We start from the raw sequence: 25,152 nt of genomic DNA, 5'->3' as shown, positions 1-25,152 counted from the left end.
GGGACTTTCCGCCCACCCCACGCGGCCGTCTCCCACCCTTCCAAGGTGACAGCGTGTTAAGGGCGGTGAAGACGCTATTAGACACCCTGATTAAGCAATCAGCGTGCTCTAACAAAAAACTCTCCCACAGACGTCCGAGAGACGACGTCGAGAGTGAGTCGTCCAACTATGACCAAGAAGCAACCAGCTGAAATTGTAACCACTTCACAAGTCCCAGTCTAACTGGGTGGTCCTTCGGGAAGGTTTTGAAATAAAGTTGGCACACCACGTGCAAGTACAAACCAACCTCGAAAGTTGATTTTGCAACAACCGCGGGCATTGACACACTGAATTTATTAGTAGAATGTAACAATACGATCGAGAAACAGCGGCAAAGTGAATGCATATTCGAGACACGAAGATCACTCGAAACTCTCTGCAAGCATTCCGCGGCTACGTTTTCTGCCTCGTACAAGTCTACAAGTATTTAGACACAACTGTATCAAGCTTTCGTTTGATTCCGCGTTATGTTGTTCGCGATTCTTTCATAAGATTCCCTTCGGACCGCGAACGGCTGAAAGTTGTTCGTACCTAAAGCTACGATCCTCTCCGAACAATGAACTTACCACGGACAAAAGGTTTCATTCATTCTCTCTCTCTCTCACCGCTTTAATACCATTCAAACTTTTTTCTCCCCTCCACTTCAATCCGATAAGTTACAAGATAGAACTGAAGTACGGATTAAAATAAACGCGATATATAATCGAGACAGCCAAAACAAACATCCGTGTCTCCCGCGAATAACGCGTGAAATATAGTTTCGCTGTGCAAGAGGTTCCCGCGGACGCGAATCCATCAAAAGTTTCGCGAGAAACTTCCCCAAACGACTGATGAGTTTTCGCCGGTAAGTTCCACTCTACTCTACCGTTAAAAGCGCCACGTCGACTTTGAATTGACGAAACAGGAATCCACACGAGTCCAGCAGCACGAAACAACCTGAATACCGCAAGCAGCCACCTCGAAATCACTCTCTGGATGATTCTCGATTAGACCTCGAATGATTCCGCCGCGCGGTCGTGGAAATTTCTGGCAGTCTGGCGGAACGAGTCTATCAAAACTCGGTGAAAACTTGGCCAGGCCTTCGTTGATGAGTTTCCCCTCGGTACCAGACTTATCCAGACTGTACAGAGAGAGGGAGTGAGAGAGAGAGAGGTACAAAGCTATCGAGACATTCCGCGGAATCCAGGCCAGAGCACGCTATTGGCGAAAGCGGAGAAAGGGGAAGAGGATGAACAAAGATGCGAACGTCAGCGCGTCTATCGCTAGCGACCGCAAAGAGACGTCTTGTTGTCCGCAAATTAGAGCGCGCGACTCGTTTTGCGCCCCGCTTTCAGAAGTTGCTTCTTTAAAAAAAGAGCAACGCGGCGCGAGGCGAGGCGCGGGACGAACGCTCGTTCTTTTAGATCGCGGCCTTTGTCACCAGGGAGCGGGGAAGTTTGTACGATCGAGAGCGGTGTTAACGTTGTTACGAGGATCCTCGAGTGGATTGGGAGGATTGTCGGGTTAGGGGATTCTTGTTTCCAGGTTGGTTTTGTACGATGAGGAGACCTTTCGTGCGCTCTCGGTTGTTTCGATTTGGGAGATTACTCTTTCAAGTGGAATAGGGGTTTTCTGTGCTTAGGGGAGTTTATGACTGTTGGGTTGACGAGAGTTAGCGTTTTCTGTGCTGGGAAATTATAGTTTTGTGATTTTTATTGGGAAATTTTATCATTGTACCAATTTTCCAATGTTTGGCACACGAAATTAATTTTGCTAATTTTGCTAGGAAAAAATTACATTTTTGTAATTTTTATTGTGAAACTTTACCGTTACACCAATTCTCCAATATTTGGCATATGAAATTATAATTTTATAATTTTGGTAGTTACAAAAATTTTTATTCCGAAACTTTATCATTATACCAGTTCTCCAATATTTGGCGCACGAAATTAATTTGCGAACAGTTCTATCAAGTTATCAGAACATATCGATTATTTGATCACACACGGCGAGCCACGTAAAGAGGTTCCATTAGCTGTCCGATTTTATAGCAGACCATACCATTCTGCCTGGCTATGCACCAGGGTTATTCCACTCCTATAACCATCTCCAAGAATCATATTACTTTTCCTGACCGTGTACCTCTCTTATACCACTTGCCTGGCTATGTACCCCGGGGATCATGCTACTTATTTTGACCGTGTACAGAGTTATTCCACTTATCTGACCATATAACAGGTTATTCCACTTGTCTGACCGTGTACCAGGATTATACACCCTTGTCTGACCAAAGCGTGACCTATTTCCCTTGCCTAACCGCGTATCGATCTTCCGCCTATCCCGTTCTACACCATCATACACCACAAGACATACACACACGTATTTTTGTCTTTCTTTCTTTCTTTTTTTCCCCTCCCCTCTGGAAAAATTCCAAAATATTTCCGCGGTCTCGTGTGTTCTGTGCACACGTAGAAACGGGCGTGTGCAGAACGGAAGATAAAAAGTGAAATATTAATGTAACTCGACGCGCGTATCGATCTTCGACGTTCGTTACCGCCGATGGTGGTGCAAGCTCTCTTTTCTTTTTCCACCCCTCTTGCTTCTCTTTGCCAAAGAAAAATCACGGAATATAGAGATCCTTGTTTCTTCCTTTTTTCTCTCCTCTCTTCTTTTTATTGCGCTGTGCAAAGAAGACTTCCGTTTACAGTACGTGCTCGAAAGGATGGACGACCGCCGGTGTAAACAGATCATTTTTTACGAGCAAGCGAACCGCCGAGAGGGCTGACAAACATTTCGCTTGAAATTTATACTTGGCGAGTGGTTCCCGCGTGTGTATCGCCGAGGAAAAAGACAAATATCCAGGCTTTTCTCCTTTTCTTCGTTAATTTCCGTGAAATCTCCAACGAACTCTCGGATAAATCGTGTTCGTGAAGAGAAAAGTATCGTTCGTTCCCGAAGGATAAACGAAAAAAGTGGAAAATATTATTGCCATTCGGAAGGACGCGTTTCCAAAGAAGCCACGCGCAACTTCCCAGATACAACGGTGTTTCGCCACAATGGAGCATTGATATTAGACCCTTGATGACGTGTACCGTGAAACACGTAAACTCCTTTGTAACCCCGCGCACAAAGATGCCGCAATCCCGTCGTACATCCTTTGACACGCCGCCGTCTCTCGCGCTATATGAACTTGCTATGAACAACGCTTCGCGTAGATTACGAGCGTTGAAAATGTTGCTCGCGGAATATTGTTACGCCAAGTTTCGAGCTGGTAATACCAACTCGAACGTTCCTTATGAAAATTGCAACACGATCGTCGAACGTCGCTGTCACAGTCGTGAAACGCTTCTGAAACTCCTTCGTTAACGTTTTCAACGGTGATCGAGGAATTTAGCCCGTTCGTGACAGCATTATTTTTATTAAATTTCTAATTTAATTTGCGATGGATGGTAAATTGAGATCAATCCTTGTTCGAGTGGGAAATTTGTGCCCTATTAGATACGAAAGGGTTAAATGATGAAAAAATAGTACGCAAATTAGTAAGTTCGAGGAATTCGGTGCAATTTTTATTATTTATTTTTCATTACTTTGCAAAGTAGAAATTAGTAAATTTAAGGAATTTGATACGCTGTTTGGTACTTATTTTTCCTCTGAATTTGCAAGGAGAGAATTTTTTCGTTTACAGCGAAAATTTTCCGCTGAATTAATAAACAGCCTAACTAGAAACTAATTAGAAACTTCGATACAACAGGATGAACGGAAAGATGCGCAGCTTGTTGTGCAACGCGAGATCGCACCTATATCGCTGCCTAATAGTTCTACTTTTCGTTTTGTGCGCCTTTGAAATTTCCCATTGGTGCGGCGGCCAGGTTTGAAAGAAGTCCCGCGGAAGGCGGGTGAAATCTTTCTTGGCCAGCGATAAACTGTAAACAACTTTTAGTCAATCTCGGTATTCCAGGGACCCTTTCGCGGAAGAAAAAGCAATTTTGCTTAAAGTTCGAAGCGTTTTCGCCGGTATAGAGTCGTCTCGATGCCCGTGGAAACCTGGAACGACGGTGTGTGAGCCGGTGTATGCATGGAAACTACTTGAAACTCTCTCTAACTTGATGCAAACAATTTTTAAGGAAGCTCCGACAAAATAAGATCCTTTCATCGTCCAAATTTCACCTTTGAGAAACTACGGCCCGCTGGTCGTCCCTTTAAATTTCACTGCTTATACGAAACAACAATTGCAACCTGTTGTAACGTCTCGAATATCTCCGAAATGAAATACAACATCGTTAAATTACTCTTTCGTTTAGCAATTGGATATTTCGTAATGCGATATTACGAAACGGCAATACTGAAAAATCGTGTAAATTGAGATGAAATTTTTGCAACGGGCGAAAAAAGCAACAACAGAACGCGGAATATAAATTGAAAAATTGAATTTTGCGCGAGTAACAAATTCACGGTTCGATCGAGTTCGAAATGAAACTAGACCGAGTGTAATGAAATATTTGTTTGTTGTTCGGAGATGTATAATAAAAATTGGAGAATTGCAAGATCGATCCACGGTTTTCGACGAGGAAGGTTAGGCTCGGATTCAATTATACCGAAGGCCGGCAAGAGGCCGGGCTCGAGGGGGACAAATTTCACGCGATTCGATTTGTCTGGTCGCGCGGATGATCCGAGAGGGGCGGCGATCCAATTCATCGCCGACTGGATTTACTTAAACGACACCGAAGGAGGGATTAATCTGATCCGGCTGATTGGTTATGAGACTTATCGCTCGACTCCGCGTAGCGCGACACGGACCCCCCATAGATTTGCATATTCGTAAGCAGGATACACGCGCCTTCCACTTCGCCACGGCTCTCGTGTTTCCCCTCGGCTATTAAACCGGTTTGCTTTGTTACCGGCGTTCCTAGAGAAGCGGGAAATGTTGTTACAGTATTAGGATGAATTTCACGCCGAAATTTCGTGTAATTTCCATGCTGCCAAATGTTTCCTGACTTACTCTCACTGTTTTTGTACAGCTTCTTTGGTTTTCGTTAAAATATCTTTCACTTTAGAGGCGATCTTATGAATCTGCCGTGAGTTCTCTTGTAATTGTCAGAAAATAAGGAAAAATTATTACAAGTGTGTCGAACAATTAAAAAATAAGAAAGTATTTTCTTTAACCCTTTATGACACCATGTGAGTTGAAAGTTACTTATCCATTTTATCTGCAAATTGAAAGTTTCTCGATGAATCTCTACTGCATTATATTGTCATACTATTGCACTAATACCAGAAAATTTCTTTTGTAATAATTATTAATTCTTGCTGCTCTAAGCAAAACAAGAAATTGGGGTATAGAGGATTAGATAATCGGACAGGTATGTCAGCCGCCCGACCCTTAGATTTCTTAGTATGTAGTTCTATTGTATATATTTTTCGCCTTCGCTCGTTTCGTAGCAGCGATAATTTTACGACGCCACGGCAATCGTAGTCTTTCAATCTAAGAACTTGCTTTTACCTTTTATTGCCCTGTTTTCGACTCAGAATCTTCGCCCCTTTTCTCGCTTGTACATTTTTGCATTCATATGGTCACCAGAGCCGAAGCGCGTCTTAACGTTATTGCCTGCTACGGTCATTGTTCGAGGCACTCGGAATTCCCGCGTGCTCAAGGGTACGTTTGGTACCTGAGAGTGACCTATGGTCTAGGGGGTGGCATTTTCGTGTAGTTTTCCCACCTATGATTTTAACCAATAGTTTTCGCCAGCCACCCTTCCCCACCACTATCGAAAAATGTACTCAACCTATCCGAGAGCCTCACCACCGCGATGCGTCCTCGCACGGAGGTGTCGTGGGACCTTTCGCGGAAGGGAACGCCAGAAGTGATCTGACCACGCCAAGAGTCGCTCCTTTTAGAAGTTTTAGACCATTAGTAATAGTTGTTTGTCCTCCTAATCACGGAGGTGGTCCTTCGAAGACGAACCATTAGATTTAGTCGGCACACCACGTGCAAAATTCGACAAGGCTCGAAAGGTTGATTGCAACGACCACGAGCACATCGTAAACAATTAGTAATTTCTCTGAAAGCAAATTTTGTCAGGATTTCCCGTGCACATCCTCGAATATTTTAAGAGAAGCTTTACGAAAGAAGATACCACATGTTCTATTAAAAAAAGATTGAATCTAATGGATAGGAAACTGGAAGTTTCGAACACCTTGTGCACTCTCGTCCTAGGAGCCTCGAAGCCCTCTGAATCCACGGGATGTTCCAGGAACTTTGAAGATCTTGCAGACCTTCTTAGAAGCCGGTAGCTCATCGCTATCGGGTTCCCTAAGTCAAAGATCCCCAATGTCCAAAGTACACGAATCTCCCGGTGTGAAACTTTCCAACCTGGGTGCATCAAATTACCCCCGTCGAACGACCTTTAATAACCCTACTTTACGTAACGAAAAAGAAAGGAAGAAAAAAGCACTCGATAGAATTTCTCGCTATTTCTCAACAAAAGATAACCGTTAAAGTGTTCGGAACGAGGGATATTTTCACGACGCGATGTTTTCTCATTTAATCTCAATAAACAGGATCGAGTAAGAAGGCTGGAAGAATCGGCTAGGTCCCTCCAACAAAGACGGTCACGGAGGTTTCCTTTTTTCCCGGAGAATTCTATTACACGCGAATCCAGCCCGTATTCCTTTCACGGATGGCAGACCGGCGGCCCGTTCTATATCCCGAGCGTACCGAATCGAAAAGTGGGTCTCTCGACACGCTAGGACAATCTCATCCCCGGGTTCGCGAGCTTCACGAAAGAAAAGAGACACCTACGAGCCTCTGAATGCTGCAGTTGTCCGATCCATAAGAAGGTCGCCGTGTCGACGAGTGTATTTTCTGCTGTCAAAGCGAATTTACCAGCGGCTTTCGAGGGGAAAAAATAAAGAGTCATCGTCTCTTGGCGATCGGTCGCCCCCGTTGGGGAAAATGGGTCGAGATGAAATTATCAAGCTCCTTTATTTTTCTCGATTCCAGTAATATCTCTTTTGTGCAGCTTGGATAAGTTTAAAACTCCATATATATACATATATGTGTATACATGTATATACAGTCTGAGAATAATTATTGGGAACAACAGAGTTAATTACAGATAACGTTTCAACCGTTCTAGCACCATTCAATCTGTTCCGTTCGTCGATAAACAGGTAAATAATAGTTATTACCGTCTGTTGTAATTCCCGCTCCGTTCACGTCTTCGTGTCCGACGCGATCGATACGTCCCCGTCAATTTTCCCTTTTTTCCGCGGAAAAATTATATCGGAACGTGCGCTACATAGTGGTTGCGGGGGACAACTGTATGGCAATATCGACGGGCTTCGATGTATCGCGAATAAATTAATTCGAGAAGACGGAAACGATCTTCCATTTCGATGTGGAAATCACTCGTTTCCATTCGAAATATTCACGATACATTGATATTTCAGAGAATCTAAACGAATCGTGAAGAACGGGGCTACGCGTTTGTTCTCGACGTTCGTTTAATATATACCGAATATCGTACGAGACAGACGCATCGATTCCTAGTATTGTAAAAATGTTCGCCTCTCTCTGTGTAGTTTTAAGAGGCACGGAGTGAGGGTTGGAGAAGAAAGTGTGTTGTAGATAGAGCCAGAGAGTTGTGGATAGAGTCGAAGCGTTGCAGATAGAGTTAGAGAGTTGTAGATAGAGCTAGAAGTGTAGATAGAGTCAGAGTTATAGGTGGAGCCAGAGTTGTAAATAGAGTCGAAGTGTTGTAGATAGAGTTAGAGAGTTGTAGATAGAGCAAGAGTTACAGATAGAGCTAGAAGTGTTGTATATAGAGTCAGAATGTTGCAAGAATCGTCAGAATGTTAGAGATAGTAGAGTCGTAAATAGAGTCAAAGTGTTGTACGAGTCGTTTAAGTGTTGTTTGAGTTATCTTAGAGTTGTAAGAGTCGTTTTATAGTCGCTAGAATTGCGTAACAGTTGTCTTAGCGTTACAAGTTCCACGAAATCAATATTACATTCACTTATCCAACTCTATCAACGATCTTTATAAACTATTACATAAAAAACCACTTAACAATGCAGATTATTCCAGCCAGGTTATTCCCCGAGTCATAGACGAGGGAAACCTTGCCGAAAATTCGCGCCATTGCGTTGAATTAACATCTCCCCAGGCCGAAAACCCCAAAGAGCGGAAGATTCTCAGAGCGGCGTCCCATTTTACCCCGGGATTCGTTCACACCCTATTTCCCTTTCACGACGGAAGAATCCACGAGTCTCGTGCGACGTCTGAACCAACACGAACGACTCTCGACAAGATCTTGTCCCCGAGACCTTTCCAGATCGGCGCTGCTTTCACAGGAACGAGACGAAAAGAGGGGGAGAAGACGGGGGTGAAATCGGTTGTCCCGATCTCGCTGAAACCCTCTGTTACGGGCCATCGAAATGTAAAAGATTACGAACCGTTGTTCGACAGCCGCGTGGTATCGCTAATACTGGGTGGCTCCCGTAAAAAAAAACACTCCAAACGCAAAATACAGTTCTAATTAGTAACGATATAAACGGTACTTTTATTGGCAAAATTCTTTCATCGGCAATTTTTTTCTCTGCCTCAAAACTCTATTTCACGTTTCGGTGCAACTTTTACGCGCGCCGTTCCGCGGAACGGTGTTTTCCGCGAGGTACAACGCGTTAAAAGGAGAATTCTTTCGCAAATGAATGAAAAAGTAGAGACGAGGATTGTATAATAGTATAAGTTGATCTTCTACTTTTAACTGCCTCTACACGCGACCCCGGGAAAGTTTCTCCATTAAAGCACCGGTGCACACACCGTTTTACGATCGCGGGGCTCGTTCGAATTACACAGCAGCGAAGTCCATAAAACACTTTTCGAGAACGAAAGTGTGCATTTGTCAACGGAGACGCCGGGAATTAACAAACGCGTCGCGTCGACTAAATAAACGAACACGGCGCTGGAACGGGAGCGAGCTGGCAAGGGGACGAGAAATAAACGGAGGGGATAGTGGCGGAATAGAGAGACAGAAAAGAGGGTGAAAAGTGGAACGCGGTGGAATCGAAACGCGAAACTCGAAACGAATTGGATCACGGGTATTCATCGATGCGGCGTCGACGAAAATCCGGGAACGAACGAGTCGGCTCTTTGGAAATTCGTATATACCGGGGAGAAAAAGAGGGGCGGAAGGGTTGCTTTTCCACCGAAACATGGACGGATATCGATTCCACTAGCTCTTGCAACTGACGCGGAATGCGTAAGAAAGCCGTTTACATTGCCAGCAATAAATGTCTCGCTGGGCAGAAGAGAGAGAAATATTCCCCGACTCGGCGTGTATCGTTACACCGTGCCTTCCCACAGAAATTATTGACGCGACGACGCTATTCGAGGCTGAGAAATTGCCTCGGAAGAGTCAAATCTTCTGTGAACGAGGAATTTTCGCAAACACTGTCTCTGATCGTGTGAAATATGTGGACACTATCGCTCTTAAGTATCATATTTGCTCAGCTACTTGTGTTTCTTTACTCGACAATGTGACAAATTTTTGGAAGAAATTATATTCTCTTTTTGTACGACTATGAAAGGGTTAAGAGCTTGATTTATAGTAACGAGACACACTCGTGTCATATTTTGGTCAGGGTGCAAGACTCAACGATGTAACAAATTTTTGGAAGAAATTATATTCTCTTTTTGTAAGGCTATCAAAGGGTTAACACCTTGCTTTATAGTAACGAGATAGACTCATATTATATTTTGGTCAAGGTACAACAAACAGTTGTATTAGTAAAAGAAATTAATTCTACAATAATTCTATTTAGCTACATTTGTTACTTAAACCAAAGGATTGCCAAATTATAATAATTTACAATATTTTAAGGTTAAGATTTAAACGAAGTTATTTATTGAAATGAAAAAAGAAAGAAGTCAAAGTGAAATTGCTGGCTTGCAAGAATTCTCTTTTGAAAAATAAATGCTTTGCAATACTATGCAAAGTATAATATTCCACTATTATCTTAAGTTAGATAGAGAAACGATTGATACAATCGAACGAAAAATTCCGGCTTCCCTCTAGCGATAAAAGAGAATACTATCTTTCTCCAGTTGCAAGAGAATATTTGTACAGAAGTGATCTTCCTGTAGACTCGAGACAACTGACTGTCGAAGAGAGAGAAGAAGCAATCGAGTGGATGCTCTGATAAAACTACATATCCTGCTCAAAGTACACCGATATATTCCAACAATACACCTACACTTCTGAATAAAATACATAATTCTACCACGCTAACGAAACAAAAAACTTCAGAATTCCTCCCGTGAAACCATTCTAAAAACCCACAAAACGAGACATTACAGCTCGCTAACCGTGCAACGAAGCCGAAATTCCCCGGAACAAAAAGGAAGGAAAATAGCGAGGAACAGGAACGAGAATTTCGATAGTTGCCCGAAAAACAGAACGCATAAGGCGAAAGGAGGTGAAGAAAGAAAGAGGGGAACGGGGTCGAAATTGTCGATTCAGGGAATAAGGAACATCCTTGTGGGCTAGATTCGGCGTTCCTGTTGTTTTGCTCGCCGCTAACCCTTCGGATTATACCGGATGTGTATCCACAGAGTGCACGTACATGTACATCCCCGGGCTGGGCACGTAGTCGAGGCGAAAGCCTCGCGTGTACAGGCCGTACGTACACTGTACAATGGCAAATATTACAGCGTCGCATCCGTTATGCAGTGTTTTTTCACCAACGTAAAAGCTGGAGTAAAATCGAGAGTAAAAATGGTAGGAGAGAGCTGCCGAAGCAATTATCGTAATGAGATGTTCGGATTGGTGAGACAGTTGGAGAACGCGAGACAAGCTGTTGTCTGAGTCAGCTCTCCCTTTTTTCGACCGACCAGCCTTGGCTCCTGACGTTCAACGTGAGGTTTTGCTTCGTTCAAGAATTGAGATTTAATATTTAATCAAGAGGAGACAGGATTTCCTTCTTTTTGTTCTTTAGACGTAGATATATCGAGGACGAGTTGGCGAAGGAGTTGGAGAAAGTTTTGGAAATGATTATTTTATCAGGTGAAAGGAGGGAAGATTAGATTGGTGCGTCAGGTAAACAGGGACCATTGACCAGCTCCCTCAGAGGGAATATCAATGTGGTCTAACGTACTCTTCAAGCAAGCTGGAACAATCAAATATTGGCTTGCTGGGCGTACCGCGATTGCCTCTGGAACACCACTGATACAGTTCAAATAGTCTAAGTTACAAGAGACAGTTAATCGATCCCCCTAATGCTACTTGCGCTCCTTGTGGCCCGCGGTGTGTCGCAAACCTGCCAAGAAACTCATTAACGCTGCAATTAAATTGCTACCTTATCCCCGTGGCTCCGGCGAAAATCCACCCTAAAATTCTCAGGTATAAATACTTCGTCGTTTCACAAACTGAACGTCGAATTAACCCCGCGCGAATTCCTCGACTAACGAAACCCTGGGTGACATAATTCACCTGGCAAACCTCGACGACGGCAAACCGTGCCAAAATAAATATCGAACGTCGGTCGAATTAATAGGATTTTCCAAACTGCGGTCAGCGTTCTGGCTGTGATAAAAAGTCTCGGGACACAGGTTCTCCCGAAAAATTTCTCGAGTACCGACGCGCGTGTCGTATTTCCTCGAGGAACGTCCCGCGAGATGTATAATGCATTACACGACCGACTATGATACCGCAAATACTACAAAGGCTAATGCCGATAAATGGCGTGTTCCCACGCGTCGTTTGTCAGGATCACGAGAAGCTAGCGTCGCGACGCACGTGCCCACCGGAGGGTTCTCGCCTATCAGAACGAACGAGAGAGAGAGTGTAATGTCGACTTTCGCGACGGTAATTTTTCAATTATCCCGCCGCGTATATAGCGTTGCTCGAAAAGCTCTCTCTCTCTCGCTCGCTCGTTTCCATGCGGCAAGAGAGAGAGAGAGAAGTGGGACAGAGGAGTATCGATTTCAGATTCCAATTTAATGCCGTCGCGGTATCCGAGCCACGATCTTCCAATACCAATTTCGCGTTATCGGGCCTCCGTTCGACGACGACGGCTTCCGTCTTGCGGCCGCCAGACGCGGCGCGCGCGATCCTCGAACCCTAAGGGCGACTCTGCCCGCGGTACGGGCAATCCTAGAGCACGATTGTGCTCCAGCTCCTTGGGAATTCTGGCGCAGCCTCCGGTTACTTTGGTTCGAGGGATTTTTTCCTGGTTTCAATGGTGTTGTAGGTGGGATAGCGGGAAAGGTGAATGTAACTCCGTTCGGAAATTGGAGATTTGCGGTGAATAGAGTTGTTGGGGGTGGATATCGATAAATTCTAAATTTTGAAATTAATTTTTTAATGAAATTTTTTAGACTGATGTGAAATACAGTAACATGCTTGTAAGACAATCTCTAGAACTCTAAGGTGTTGAAGGGGTGAAAATTATCGTCGCGAAAGTTTGGAGAGTTCAACAAGTGTGGTATCGTGAATTATCGAAGAGGGATGAACGAATGCAAGGCAACTTGTTGTTGGAGAAATTTGTAAAAGAGGGAGAAAGATAAAGCATCGTTCGATAGAACAAAAAGGACAAAGAAGGTGCACGTTAGAAGTTATTTATTGTTATTAAAAATCACTACTCTCCCCGATACTCCTCTAACTCCCCGCAGAAGCAACCAAATTTAACTCACTCGAGATTCCACATAAAATTTCGAAATACCACCGTATCAAAAGGTTTCGCGAGTTCAGTACGCTGTTACTCTCGGAACATTAGAATTCCAAGCGCAATTGTAGTCGCCGTTCTAAAACAGAGAATGTGACTCTCTACGCTCGATTTCGAAATTTGGAATAAAAGTTACGAGTACGACTGTTGTAGAAACCTTAGAACTTCGTACGATTGTTCTGACAATAGTAGAATCCTAAACGCGACTGAATTCGCAACTTTCCAACTTTCAATGCTAGTAAAGCGGTAATTTCGAGATCTGAAGTAAGAAGTTTAGAGACCGGTAAATTACAAACGTTACAACTCTGTACACAATTATACTAACAATAGGTTAGAACTCGAATTTTACACGGCTCTGAACTCTACCCGAGATCTCAAAAAACTTGGACAAATTTTAGCGTTAACCCTTCGACAATTTATCCCAAGTGAGACTCGAGCAGTGCGTTAAATAACGAACAGTTTCAACTCGTGAGAGACATTTAGGAAGAAAGTTAGAAAGGGACGAGGTATTGTTATCAAAACTGACGTAGGGTTATGTTCACTGTGCTTTAACCCTTTCCGGTCCAAATAGTCCAGTTAATCCGCACTCGTTTGGTCACTCTCGGACAGTATCGCAATGTTAGTCATAAAATACTAAGTTTCGAAATAACATCAATGCATAAAAATATGGTTCATTGTCATTGATAATTTATCATTTATCGTTATGCGATATCTGAAGGCAAAAATTCTTATGTCGAGCCTGACTTGACGTAATTATTAAAAAAATACCAACACAAAATATGAATTTTATTCACTCTAATTCGTAATTATATTAGACTGTCAAGGGGTTAATAGCTCGTTAAGGAGTTTCCAGGGGTTGATAGTTCGCTCTCGTATCAAAACTTCACCATATCCTTCACAGCCTTTCCAATCGTTTCTAGAGTGACAAACACCCTGGATGGTTTCTTGTCTCTGTTCCAGTTCCGCCGCACCAAATCAAGATCGTCAATGACTCCGGGGCCGCACCGAATTCGACGGTGGGCCCGTACATGGAGGGCGACACTCTGCGGCTCTACTGCGACGTGTACGGCGGTAAGTACAATGTAATGTCACGTCGCCCCTAGTTCCCGTGGTCCGGTCGACAGGACCGCTGGAACGTCCAGAGTAATTCCAAAAACGAGCACGTTGGATCGTTGAAGGCTCGTTTGCAACGAAGTTTACGCGGTGAACCTCTCTTGTGTGTGCTAGACGAAATTCCAGCCACAGTCGGAAATTTGTTCGAATCGTTTCAATTGCTATTTTCACGAATCGTGCACACCATAAAATTTGTTTTCTTCAACAACGAAAATTAAACTGTTAACATCCTTGGAATTAATTCACAGCATCGCGTACATCTTCGAAGAGAATAAGTTTCGAGTAATTTAATTATTATTGTTGAGACTTCCAGATGTAAAATATAGATGATTTTAATATTAATTTTATACTTTTATAACTTTCCATAAGGCTTCTGGAAAGTGTTCCAACGTTTCGCAAGGATTGCAGCTCACTTCATAAAAGTTAGGTTATGTGACGATTATATACACAGTGGCCCAAGAATGGTGCTACAACCAGACAGGATTCTTTTATAAAAAAAATTCTGTTAAATGTTTTTTACTTTGTGTTTTCATATAAAATCACTTCCTGCCCGATTGAACCACTAGTCTTAGCCCACCCTGTATACAGTCCTCACCTAACCTAACTTTCACGAAGTGAACTACAATGAAACAGTTTTTCCGTAAAAACACAGCTTACCCCCGGAAGTCTGAACAATAATAACCAGGTTACTGCAGTTTTACTAGACCTCCTAAACACGAAAACAGCTAGCGCCACCCTCTGGTATCGGCCGTAATAGTATAATTCCCGTGTACATCAGCTATAAACAGGCACAGGGAGGCTTGATTTACGAACGGAACGATGTACTAGAGTTACCGTGGAAGATTGCCAGTTATCACCGTTGGCAATTTGTTTCAATTACCTGCTCGCTACTATTATACCAACCCCCTGTTGCCTCCCCCCTCCCCTCTTTATTGTAAACGAGCCTTTCAAAACAACCACCGAACTTCTTTATATTCGAACGTGAAATGAAATGAGTGAAAAAAGAGAAGAAAAAAATAATAACCGAACAAGAGCACGCGTTTGCACGCGACAAAGAGAGTGAGTCACGCGGCAGCGGGGGGTGCAGGGAAAAAAAGAAACAAATGAGAAATTCGCAATCAGAAAGTCCTTTCACACGCCTGTGCTCGACATAAAAGTTCGTGGAACGGTTTAAAAAATTCTGTTGGAAAAAGAAAGAAAAATAGAGAAGGAAAGGGAGTAAAAAATAAAAAGAAAAATATGGAAGTGATGCGTTCTCCACAGGTAAGCCAGCGCCGACGGTGTCCTGGCACCGCAACGACAAGCTCGTCAACAGCGAAACTATAACCGTGACGAGCGGCGCGACGCGCAGCGAGCTCGTTATAAAAAATTTAGGACGAGAGGACGTCTGCTCGGTGCTGACCTGCAACGCAACGAATAACAATAGGTCGATCCCGCTCTCCTTGTCCGTTCGCGTGAACATGAATTGTAAGTATCCTCTTTTACCTCTTCTACAGTCGCGACAATAAAAACTCTCGCCATTTTCTTCTTCCCGAGCTCTTTGTTTCGCTTCCTCTAACTATACCTCTGACCCCTAGTCTCGTTCCCTTTTCACTCTCCTCGTTATTTTTCGCGAGGAAAATTTGGACTTCCGTTTACCGTTCGATCGTTCCACAGCAGATGAAATATCTATCGATCGTAAATAAAATAAATCTCGTTCTCGGCGTGTGTTGTAAATCGTTTTATCGACGCCACCTGACAAGCTGAATACGAAATGTCGAGCAAATTGATTTTTGAGGAAGGTGTGTTGCACAGCTTGTGAATTTTTCGCCAGTCTATACACCTTCGTAGAGGCGTTTTGCTATTGACAAGCCATCTCTGCGAGATGTTTATCGGGATAATAGAAAAGCCAGTGGCCATTTTTCTAGCCGCCGCTGTACCGCGATGCGGCATCGAAATACCACTGTCGATCGGCAGAGATGAAGTTTCCAGCGGGTGGGCAATGAAGTTTAGAATCGACTCTGATTCGATATCGTCTCGAAACAATAGCGCTGGATTCGAAGTGACTTTTCAGAGTGCGGTGAGTAGGTATAGTCGACGAAAGGAATGTAGAAAGGTCGTAAATTGAAGCATTAAGTGACGAGACGGAACCGAATTTGGATATTGGGACTGATTCAAAGCTAAAAAACACTTCGTGTAGCCTTCACTGAGATTTCGAGACTTTATCTTCTCGAGTTTCTATGAATTCGCTTGTCGATGTCCAATTTTCGCAATATTTCTTCCACAGACTATACGTTCCCTCATAATCGTTCGCTACAAACGCTCATTAGCCCTCGTACGTCGATTCCATGGTCATTTTGACACAAGAGCGACAAAGTCAGGCGGCTCAAAATACGTTTGGTACAGAAAATGCACCTATTTCACGTATCAAATGTAAATAAAGGAGAAAAATATAAAATATACATAGTTGAAAGTATACCGAAACCAGTGTGCAATAGAAATTTTGTCTCACGTGTAAAACCATTCGTCTTCCGAGGGTTAACCGATATTCAATCTCAAAATTCCACGAATATTCTCTTCGTTCACCGCGACAAATTCCCCACAATTCACGTACAACCCTGAGACTATAATTCTTTGTTATTAAATCGAATCACCCGGGCGATATTATCGAGAAGAAGAAATATAGCGGTATAAAGCGTGTCCAGTGACGATTCCGAGGCACATGATCGTGGCCACCGGCGGCTTTTCAATCTAAATTATCGAGGGGTTAACCCCCATAAAAGCGGAGTAACGAGAAATAATAAGGATACGCGTCATGCCGGAATCAAGATGAACGATAAGATCTTCCGGGAGGAAGTGCTACGCAACTCGAAGGGTCTCGGTTTCACCCACCTCCCCCAAGGGATCCTCTTATACCCTTTTACAAGGCCGGATCCATTTTCCAGCCACGGTGCGTAGAGGAAATGGCGAATGGTTCGCCACGGGCGTGGCCATTAAGTCGGTGAATTATATTCCTGTGTAGGGTGGTTCGATACCCTCGGCGATTCTAGATCCTCGGTGAAAAGGATCTTCGATTATCTGTACGATGATTTAAAATATGCCCCGATAACGTTCTCGGATCGGAAAGTGACCATTCCCGATCGACCAACCGGGCTGACTCCTTCACTTTCACCCTCGTGGGAACAAAACGAGAACTGGATATACCGTTTGTACCACCGTTGTACGTCTTGGGAGATACTTAGAAGGGCTCTGGTTAAAGGGGATGACGGCCGAAGATGACGAGATAGGAAAGGTGGATAATTTAGATCTTACATATTTTCGGTTGGGACCAGTAACAATAGGGTTCGAGTGTTTCTCTTTTAGATGGTCTATCTGGAAGGTACTCTTGAATCGACACGTTGGGAATGGGAAAATACACAGTATACCGGGTGTCCAAATTTTTTTCGACCAAACTTTGTCGGTGTATTCTACAGGTATGCATAAGGAAAAAATGTTGTATGAACGTAAGTTGTTTGAAGCTTTGTTAAAAAGTTATAACTGTGACTTAGAGTTGATATGATGCATCTCGTGGTATAACGAGTACATATTACTTTGGCGAAGAAATGTAATTTAAATCATGTAATACTTTCTTTACGAATATAACAGCTGTCCTAGAAATCATGAACGACAGAGTGTCTGAATTTGTCATGAATTCTCTTTGTAGGATGCTTAGATCGACAGAAATGAGTTCTTTTAACGTGTCTTTATTCTTTAATGCACCGAAGTTCAGGATTAAGCCCTCGTTCGCTCATCTTGCACTCACATAACCTAAAATCTACGCGAAACATTTCCCACAAACGACGTCCAATCACTGTTGAAACCGTTACACGAGATACGACATATTTTAAACAATCTTAACCCAAACAATCCTATAAACTTTTACGAAACTGGCACTTGAACTGGCTTACACCTTCTCTACTTGGAAACAATCGATCGTCCGCCATTACAATCTCCTAAAAGTAGCCAATATCGCGACACGATGGGAACAATTACATCTAACGGGGAGGAACGATAGTTCCCGTCGATGCAGGAACACACTGGACAAGCAACACACAGCGATGCAGAACAGATGACTAGACCAGATTACCCTGTCTTTGGACGAACCAAGTTGCGCGAGATCGCGCGGCGCAATTTAGTAGAATGGTGAAGTTCCGGCTGATAGCCTCGTTTCGCGTCGCACAGTTCTTAAACAAAGTTCGCCCCTTACAGAGGCAGTAAACGCGACGATGTCGTTTGCTTGTACGAGACTCGTCCTTCGAACGCTGCGCATTCTGCTCGATTGTTCCGAGATTGTCGTTTCTCAAATGACAGAGCTGAAACTGAACGCTCTCTTTTCCCTTTCTTCTCTTTTTCCTGAAACTCTGGAACACGAAGGAACAGAACACACATAATCTTTTACGTTTGCAGTAGAATAGCACCGAAGTGGAGTGTACTGCTTTCGAAATCGCTGCAATTAGACTTCCACGAGATTGTGACCTAAGTTTCAATGTCCTCTGCCTGGTACTATTGTTCGGATGGATAGTTACAAGGAAATTTCGAGTGTAGAAAGTGTCGGAACGACGAGAAACGGTACGCAAAACTTTCATCTCGAGGAGTATAGAGAATTTTTGACGATCTCTCGTCTCTTGAATAAAATACGATACAGATATTTTTCGATTCACGTCGAGTACCTCGTATAAATCTGGACCACGTCCAGGAAACTACACTGCGATCCTTTCAATTCGAGACCGTACTGGAAAAACTACAAATCACACGCCATTCACGGTTGTGACATCAACTTATATCGCGCTTGACAAACTTGATCACCAAGAGAGAGAGAGAGAGGTGAATTCCTGTACGAAACTTAAATAATTTAGCCTGGCGTAATTCCCAAAAGTGGCAAAGGGACCAGGTTGGAATGACATTTCGCATTGTCGCAACGAGACTTTATGCAACCGGATGTTTTGTTCCCAAAGGAGAATCGTTCGTAGAAGCGAGACTTGTTTCTAGTCTCGTTCATGCCTTTTACGGGTTTCCTGCTCGCTCTGCCTTTTAGTAATTTTGACGGTATGGATGTACGAGGATAATATCTTAATCTGGACCAGCTTTTATACCCCCGTCTTGTTCCCAACTTTGGTTTATTGCCGTGTGAATCGATGGAGCTGCCTGATCCTCGAGGTACTTGCGATTAGGGTGTAAATATGGCTAGAGTCAAGGTCCACATGTGTTCCTGGGTAAAGTTGCTGGTTAATTGTGGTCTGGGGACTTATTTGTATCACGTCACTTGGGTGGACTATGCTCAGAAGACTTGCAACTACTTTTCATAGAAATCCTCAGATTTTCATATTTTCGTTCATATCGTTAGCTCAGACACGAATGAGAAGTTATTGCGCAGAAAATGGTTTCTCTAATATTCCCGTGAATTAGGAAGAAAGCAAAGAACACAATCAACGAAGATCTTCATCCAAATCTCGATCTAGCAGAGATTTATTAGAAGATCACGTCAGAGGACTTCATTAAACAGAGGATGCACCGGTACTGATACAGAGTTGGGATTAACATCGCAGATATCAGTATCAACGTCCCTCAAATCTCTGACACGAGGCTGGTTGCAATTTCTGGCTGAAACGTCGTAATGAATCCGTGTGCGCTCTCTCTGCGTTGCGTTGGCCTCGAATCTCCCTCGAAACTTCCACGAGGATCGTCCCTACCTAACTTAATAACGCTAACGCCATAGTCGTATTTTAATTTCTTTTATTACCCACCGTCGACTATCTATCCCGGTATTATCCCGCCAAAGTGAACAGTAAAATTTCGCCCGTAAGAGGACCATTTGTTCAAACGATCCGCTTTTAGCGTGTTCGCGCGAGACCGGTTTATCGCATTCCCTCACAAAAACCTTTACCGTTCTTAATCTTTGTCTACGTCCAGTGGAAACGCGGCTGTCTAGGTCGATACCCGACCACCACACAGAGATAAGTTCGAATGTTCCTTTCTTTTTTTTTAGTTCTTCGGAGAACGTTTGAGATAACGGAGGAAAGGTAGGATAAAAGTGAAATTACCATAATGTAGAGGATAAGAAGGTAAATGTTACTTTGTCACCGAGACAAATCACGATCTTAGGAGAGAAGCGAGCCCTTGAAATTGAAAGTTCCGGTGTTCGAGTGGATCGCCGCCTCGATTCTTCGCTTGGAAATATCCATCCAGGAGTACGAATTCAATTTAGGACGATCGATTGGGCGGGTAATTGAGATGCACCGAAAATAATGCGGCCGGAATGAAGATGGGGGATAAAAGGGAACATTAAGAGGCTTATGAACGATGAGAATTGGGAAAATTATTATCTGAAGAGGTAATTGTTTAAAGCCTGAAAAATGTGTCGCGAGAATTCTTCCTTTATTACGTTAGATTCGGAGAAGGACAATTTTCGAGTGTATAAAGAGGTTCGTAAATGCAAAAAGAGAAACGTTGACAATCTTTTCTTTCACAAGGGGTCAAAATTTAAATACCCAATGATCCGCAGAAACTTCTGCAAACAGAGCCTTAAAATATCTAACTTATTAATTTAAGAATTGTCAATTTATACGGTGAAACTTTTTATTTTCTCTTCTCAAAGTTTCCTGTTTTTCTTATCATATTATCTATACTGAAACTATGAAGTCTCTTAGAAAAAGATTTCGAAGAAACGCAAAAATTTGTCACTTTTGTAAAAAAAACAACTGAAACTTGAAAATAGTGTAAAGAAGACACTTGGACAATCGATAGAATCTAGTGCTAACGAGCACCTGTGCGTGCCTCTTTCCAGCCGATAAAGATACAAAAAGATTGCGATAAAGAGCTACTGAAATATCAGACGATCTTGGTAAGCGATCGGTACAAAGAAGACCAGAACATTTGAATTCTTCAGATTGCTCGATTACGCCTGGATCGTAAGAAGGTTTAGCACGAAACCGCTGCTACCATTACTACAGTTCAACAGAGGCAGCGACCTCGAAGGCAACAAAGTAAAGTCCACCGTAACACGCGACGCGGCTTAATAACTAATTATTCCCGATAACGTTGGATTATCGAGTAATTATGCGTATCGCGATGGAAAAATTGCGGGGGCAGGTGGTTTCCATACGCGAAACGGATCGGAATATGCCAGTCGTTCTCAATTACGCCGATTCCTATCGAAACGAGCCGCGAAAGAACCAACGGTTGGTTCAGTTGCTGTAAATTTCATTTCACGTCCGCGTGTAATTGCCATTTTCGAGCGGATGCAGGCCTGTCGAGGCGGAATACGAGCTTTATTTCATCGAGCCGGCTCGTGTAACGTGAAAATTCTAAAGTTCAGTTCGTGGTAATCGTTCCGTTCTAATATCCTTGCATTTTTTGTCGGAAAAATTAATCAATATTCACGATTAAAGTTTATTTTTTAAAAAAGGCTCGATTAACCTTGGTACGTTGTTCAAATCTTTAGGTCAAAAAAGATCCAAAGGATTCTCTTGCATAAAGAGTTTACGTGTAAAAATTGAGAAGCTAGACGACAAATTTTAAATATAGACTTAAGGGAACACAAACTTGATAACAGCCAAAGATACTAAAAATATAAGAAAACGATGGGTCGAAAAAGACCCGAGCACAGGGGAAGGGTTAAAAGTTCAATGCTTAAAGACTCGACAGGAGTGTTTTTCTTTAAAGCTCAAGAAACGTGTAGCACTTTACGGAATATTGAAGATTCATAGACGCGCCAGGATTCGATGTTCCTACAGCGAATTTCACTACTACAGGTAGTTTATTAGAGGGAATACCGAAACAAAGGGCGGTGGCCGCGTAAATCATGGAGCAAAGCGTCGAAACTCCTGGAAAGGAACGGGACCCGGGGCGGAAAGCCTCAGATATATTATTGGCTGGTCCCACGAGGCCGCGAACACGCGGTATTTCAACTTTGTTGGCCCGTAACCGCAAAAAGAAACAAGCACACCGCTCTCCATTGTCTCTCGATCCACGGACTAGCACGGATCCGGCGGCAATTTCGCTCGACCCCACCTCAGGCTTACTCGAAACAAACCGAAAAAGACTGGAATTTCTGACCTACATGTGTAAACCGGGAGAACCTCGCGAAGCATATCCACGTTCGACGTTTTAATATAGAATCTTCAACCGATAGAACGATCGTTCGTTCTCTTCTCTGTCGCCGTGGGACACCTGTGGTGCGCTTTAAAGCCTCGCAGGAATATTAACCGCGTAAAGAACTTACAATCAGGGACATTTATCTCCGCGGCTCGTACAAACGCTCGTTACGCTAGCGACGAGAAAAAGGAGCGAGAAGAAAGAGAGAAAGAAGCAGAAAGAGGGGAAGAAACGAGGCGAAAGAGGAACAAAATAAGCCATCGAGCCGCTTTATGCGCGACTCTATGCGCGCGTATCACAAAAGACGCGCGCGAGGAAACGAGTTTCAGAGAAGAGAGAGAGAGAGCTGTGCCACTCTTCGCGAAGTTAATAATACGTTTCCGGTGTTTTTCACGGGGGAGAAAAGTATCGCTGGCCAAGCTCGCGAAGCTTTAAAGAAGGGATCGTCGCTCTCAATAGACACGCGGGAAAAACTTCTTTTCTTATTTGTATGATATATATATATGTGTGTATTTGTCCACCGGGAACGTTCTCTTTTGCGACCCGATTTTGCAAAAAAAAAAAAAAAAAATAGGAGTCTTCTTGTACGTTTTTGCCAACTGCGCGACGATTCGTTCCGACAACCAGCCGTAAAGAAATTGTTCGACGGCCTTTCGTGAGCCTGACGATGGCTATTAAAGACACTCGCCCTGTGTACCGAAGCCTCTTGGCTCTCGAATCGCCACGATTCTCGTTTGATAGGGCCTGCGAGTGAGATGTGAGATTTATATGTCGAATTTCGGCTGTTCTAGCTTGCTGCAAAATTTTATCGTCTATTAACAGGAGAAATATTAACGTGATCTCTTATTTTCTTGCTACTTTGAGGGGATAATTTAATAAAGCAGGTTTTCTCATTAGCATAAGGGTTTTAATATGTGCCACAATTTTAGAAATTGAACACTGAAGAACGTAAAACGTTCAAGACTGTGTGACCTATCGATGGGTCATCGAGTGATGCTCTTATTTACCAAAATGACCCACTGATGGGTCATTCCAGCATGGATGACAGAAAAATTGGTCGAAAGTCTTTCCACCATAGATGACATCGGGGCCTCCATACACAAAAATAGGAAACCGGCACGTGGGAATAGGGAGGGTGTAGTTGGCGTAGCGCGCAAAGCCTCGGCTTGCTAAACCGAAGGTCCCGGGTTCGATTCCCGTTGGGTCCCTCAATATTTTTCTGTCGTCGGTTCCTACAAAATTATCACACTATTTTACAATATTCCAAGAAAAAACACTTAAATTGAAGGCGAAAAGATTGCGTATTACATAATGATAAACACTTGGATAAAACCGAAAAATCGCAAATTTCGCTATCATCCTGAGTACCATAAATCCAAGATAAAGAACAAGAGCGAGTACACACATTATCTCGCTTAACGTTCCAAATCCAAATTTCCCAGACCTCACAATTCACGCTACATAAATTCGAGAATCTTAAACAGCGCTGTTCGAAAAAAACCTTCCGTTCGAAATAATAAACGGCGTTAAATTCTCGAACCCCGGTTCTGCGGCACATTTATCAGAGCGTCCGTTGCTTCGTTGTTTCCATTACGGTTCGCGCCTCGTCGGAACGAACGAAGGCAGACTTTTCGCCGACGCGTTTGTTATTCGAAGACAATAACACTCGTGGAAGGCGAAGGGTTAAAACAACGTTTAATCCGCGCCCGTTCTCACCCTTCCACTTCCACGCCGTTAATACGGAAGTAAATGGAGTGTGGCCGTACGACCGAACCACCCACCAAGCCAGAGAAATTATGCGACACCTTTGTTTTCAGTTATACCGGTCCGGTTACTCCTAATAGATCCACGGTTAAACTATACATAAATACATCCATTTATCGCGGTTTACAGAAGCAGGAGACGCCTGTTGTTTGTTTAGAGCGGTCATCGTAGATGCGAGTTAAGCCGGATGGAATTTTCGTGGTTCTCGTGGCTCTTCCTCTCGTAACACGTTGCCGCAGCAACGAATGTCCAACCCGTCGCGCTTTCGGCTACTTCAGAATGGGCAAATGAAATTTTTTGGTGCACTTTGTCTCGTGAAGATCGAGGATACGTGTTGGAATAATGGATTCTAGGTTTAGAATCCTAATTTAGAATTTCTAATTCTTCAGCATGCCTAAATTCTTGAAAATTTTTCATAGTCTAAATATAGAGCATATTTCGGAGAAAAAGCCTAAATTACTCTTCTAAGATAGGTATCTTGAAATTTGTTTTACGTTTCAAATAAAAATATTGCAATTTTCTAATTTTTCAGCTTCCCTAAGTTTTCAAAAATTTTCGATAGTCTAAATATGGAGCATTTTGTTGAGAAAAAGTGTGAATTATTATTCGAAGATATCTTGCAATAATTTATTCCACGTTTGAAATAAAAATATTGCAATTTTCTGCTTCTTCAAGTTCCCCAAATTTTCAATCCTCTAAATACAGAGCACATTTCTGAGAATATGCGTGAATTATTCTTCCAAGATACCTCGCAACCTATTCTACGTTTGAAATAAAGTATTGCAATTTTCTAATTCATTCTCCAAATTGCAGACACTCGAAGCACAAAGAGTATTTCTCCCGCCGGGAATTTATCAGTGAATTATTCTTGAAAAATATCCGTCGCAAGGAGAGAAGAAAAAAGAATCCAGCCATTCTTATGTCCCAATCGTGGGGATTTCATCTAAAGGCGCACTCCAGACTCGAGGCCCGTTATTTCGTTGCTTTTCATCAAAGCCAACGGTATTCAAGCGCCTGCAACTCAAGGGGTTCGCGCGAAAATGGAATAAGAACGATCATACGACAGAGGAATCGTCCCGTTTTCTCCGCTGAATTTCATTATATAAACGAAATTGGATCCCGCCGATCAATTACCCGGCTCAGAAGAGCTGGCCCGTTCTCGCAAACTCGAAACCCACTCTCGAATCGGAGTGGTTCTCACGGCCGATTAGCGTTCCTTTCGTTTCCTCGAAAATCTTGCCCGGCTGGCTGCAGCAGCCGCGCAAAAGCGGCTCACGTTCGTCCCAGAACGTCGTGCACGCGTACCATGTTTCGTCACGTCCCTTCGAAATGCTCCGCTGGAATGCCACGGAAGTTTTGCAGCTCGAAAGGTTTCCAACAGTTTACACAAGCAGTTGGATGAAGTGTGACGAATATGTGCTCGA

At 43.2% G+C, this 25,152-nt stretch overlaps 1 protein-coding gene across 1 annotated transcript in view; it reads left to right on the top strand.

Annotated features, from left to right (window-relative positions):
* Positions 1–25,152, top strand: part of LOC108572866 (hemicentin-2-like) — a 77,224-nt gene that overhangs the window by 19,830 nt on the left and 32,242 nt on the right. Inside the window, exons 4-5 of the mRNA XM_017935185.1 lie at positions 13,700–13,810; positions 15,116–15,319. Coding sequence (XP_017790674.1) covers positions 13,700–13,810; positions 15,116–15,319 — 315 coding nt within the window. The remainder of the gene's footprint in view (positions 1–13,699; positions 13,811–15,115; positions 15,320–25,152) is intronic.

Source organism: Habropoda laboriosa, unplaced genomic scaffold (assembly GCF_001263275.1).
Source record: "Habropoda laboriosa isolate 0110345459 unplaced genomic scaffold, ASM126327v1 scaffold102, whole genome shotgun sequence".
NCBI lineage: Eukaryota > Metazoa > Arthropoda > Insecta > Hymenoptera > Apidae > Habropoda > Habropoda laboriosa.
The sequence above is the reverse complement of the archived record's forward strand: the minus strand, read 5'-3'. Positions and strand labels throughout refer to the sequence as shown.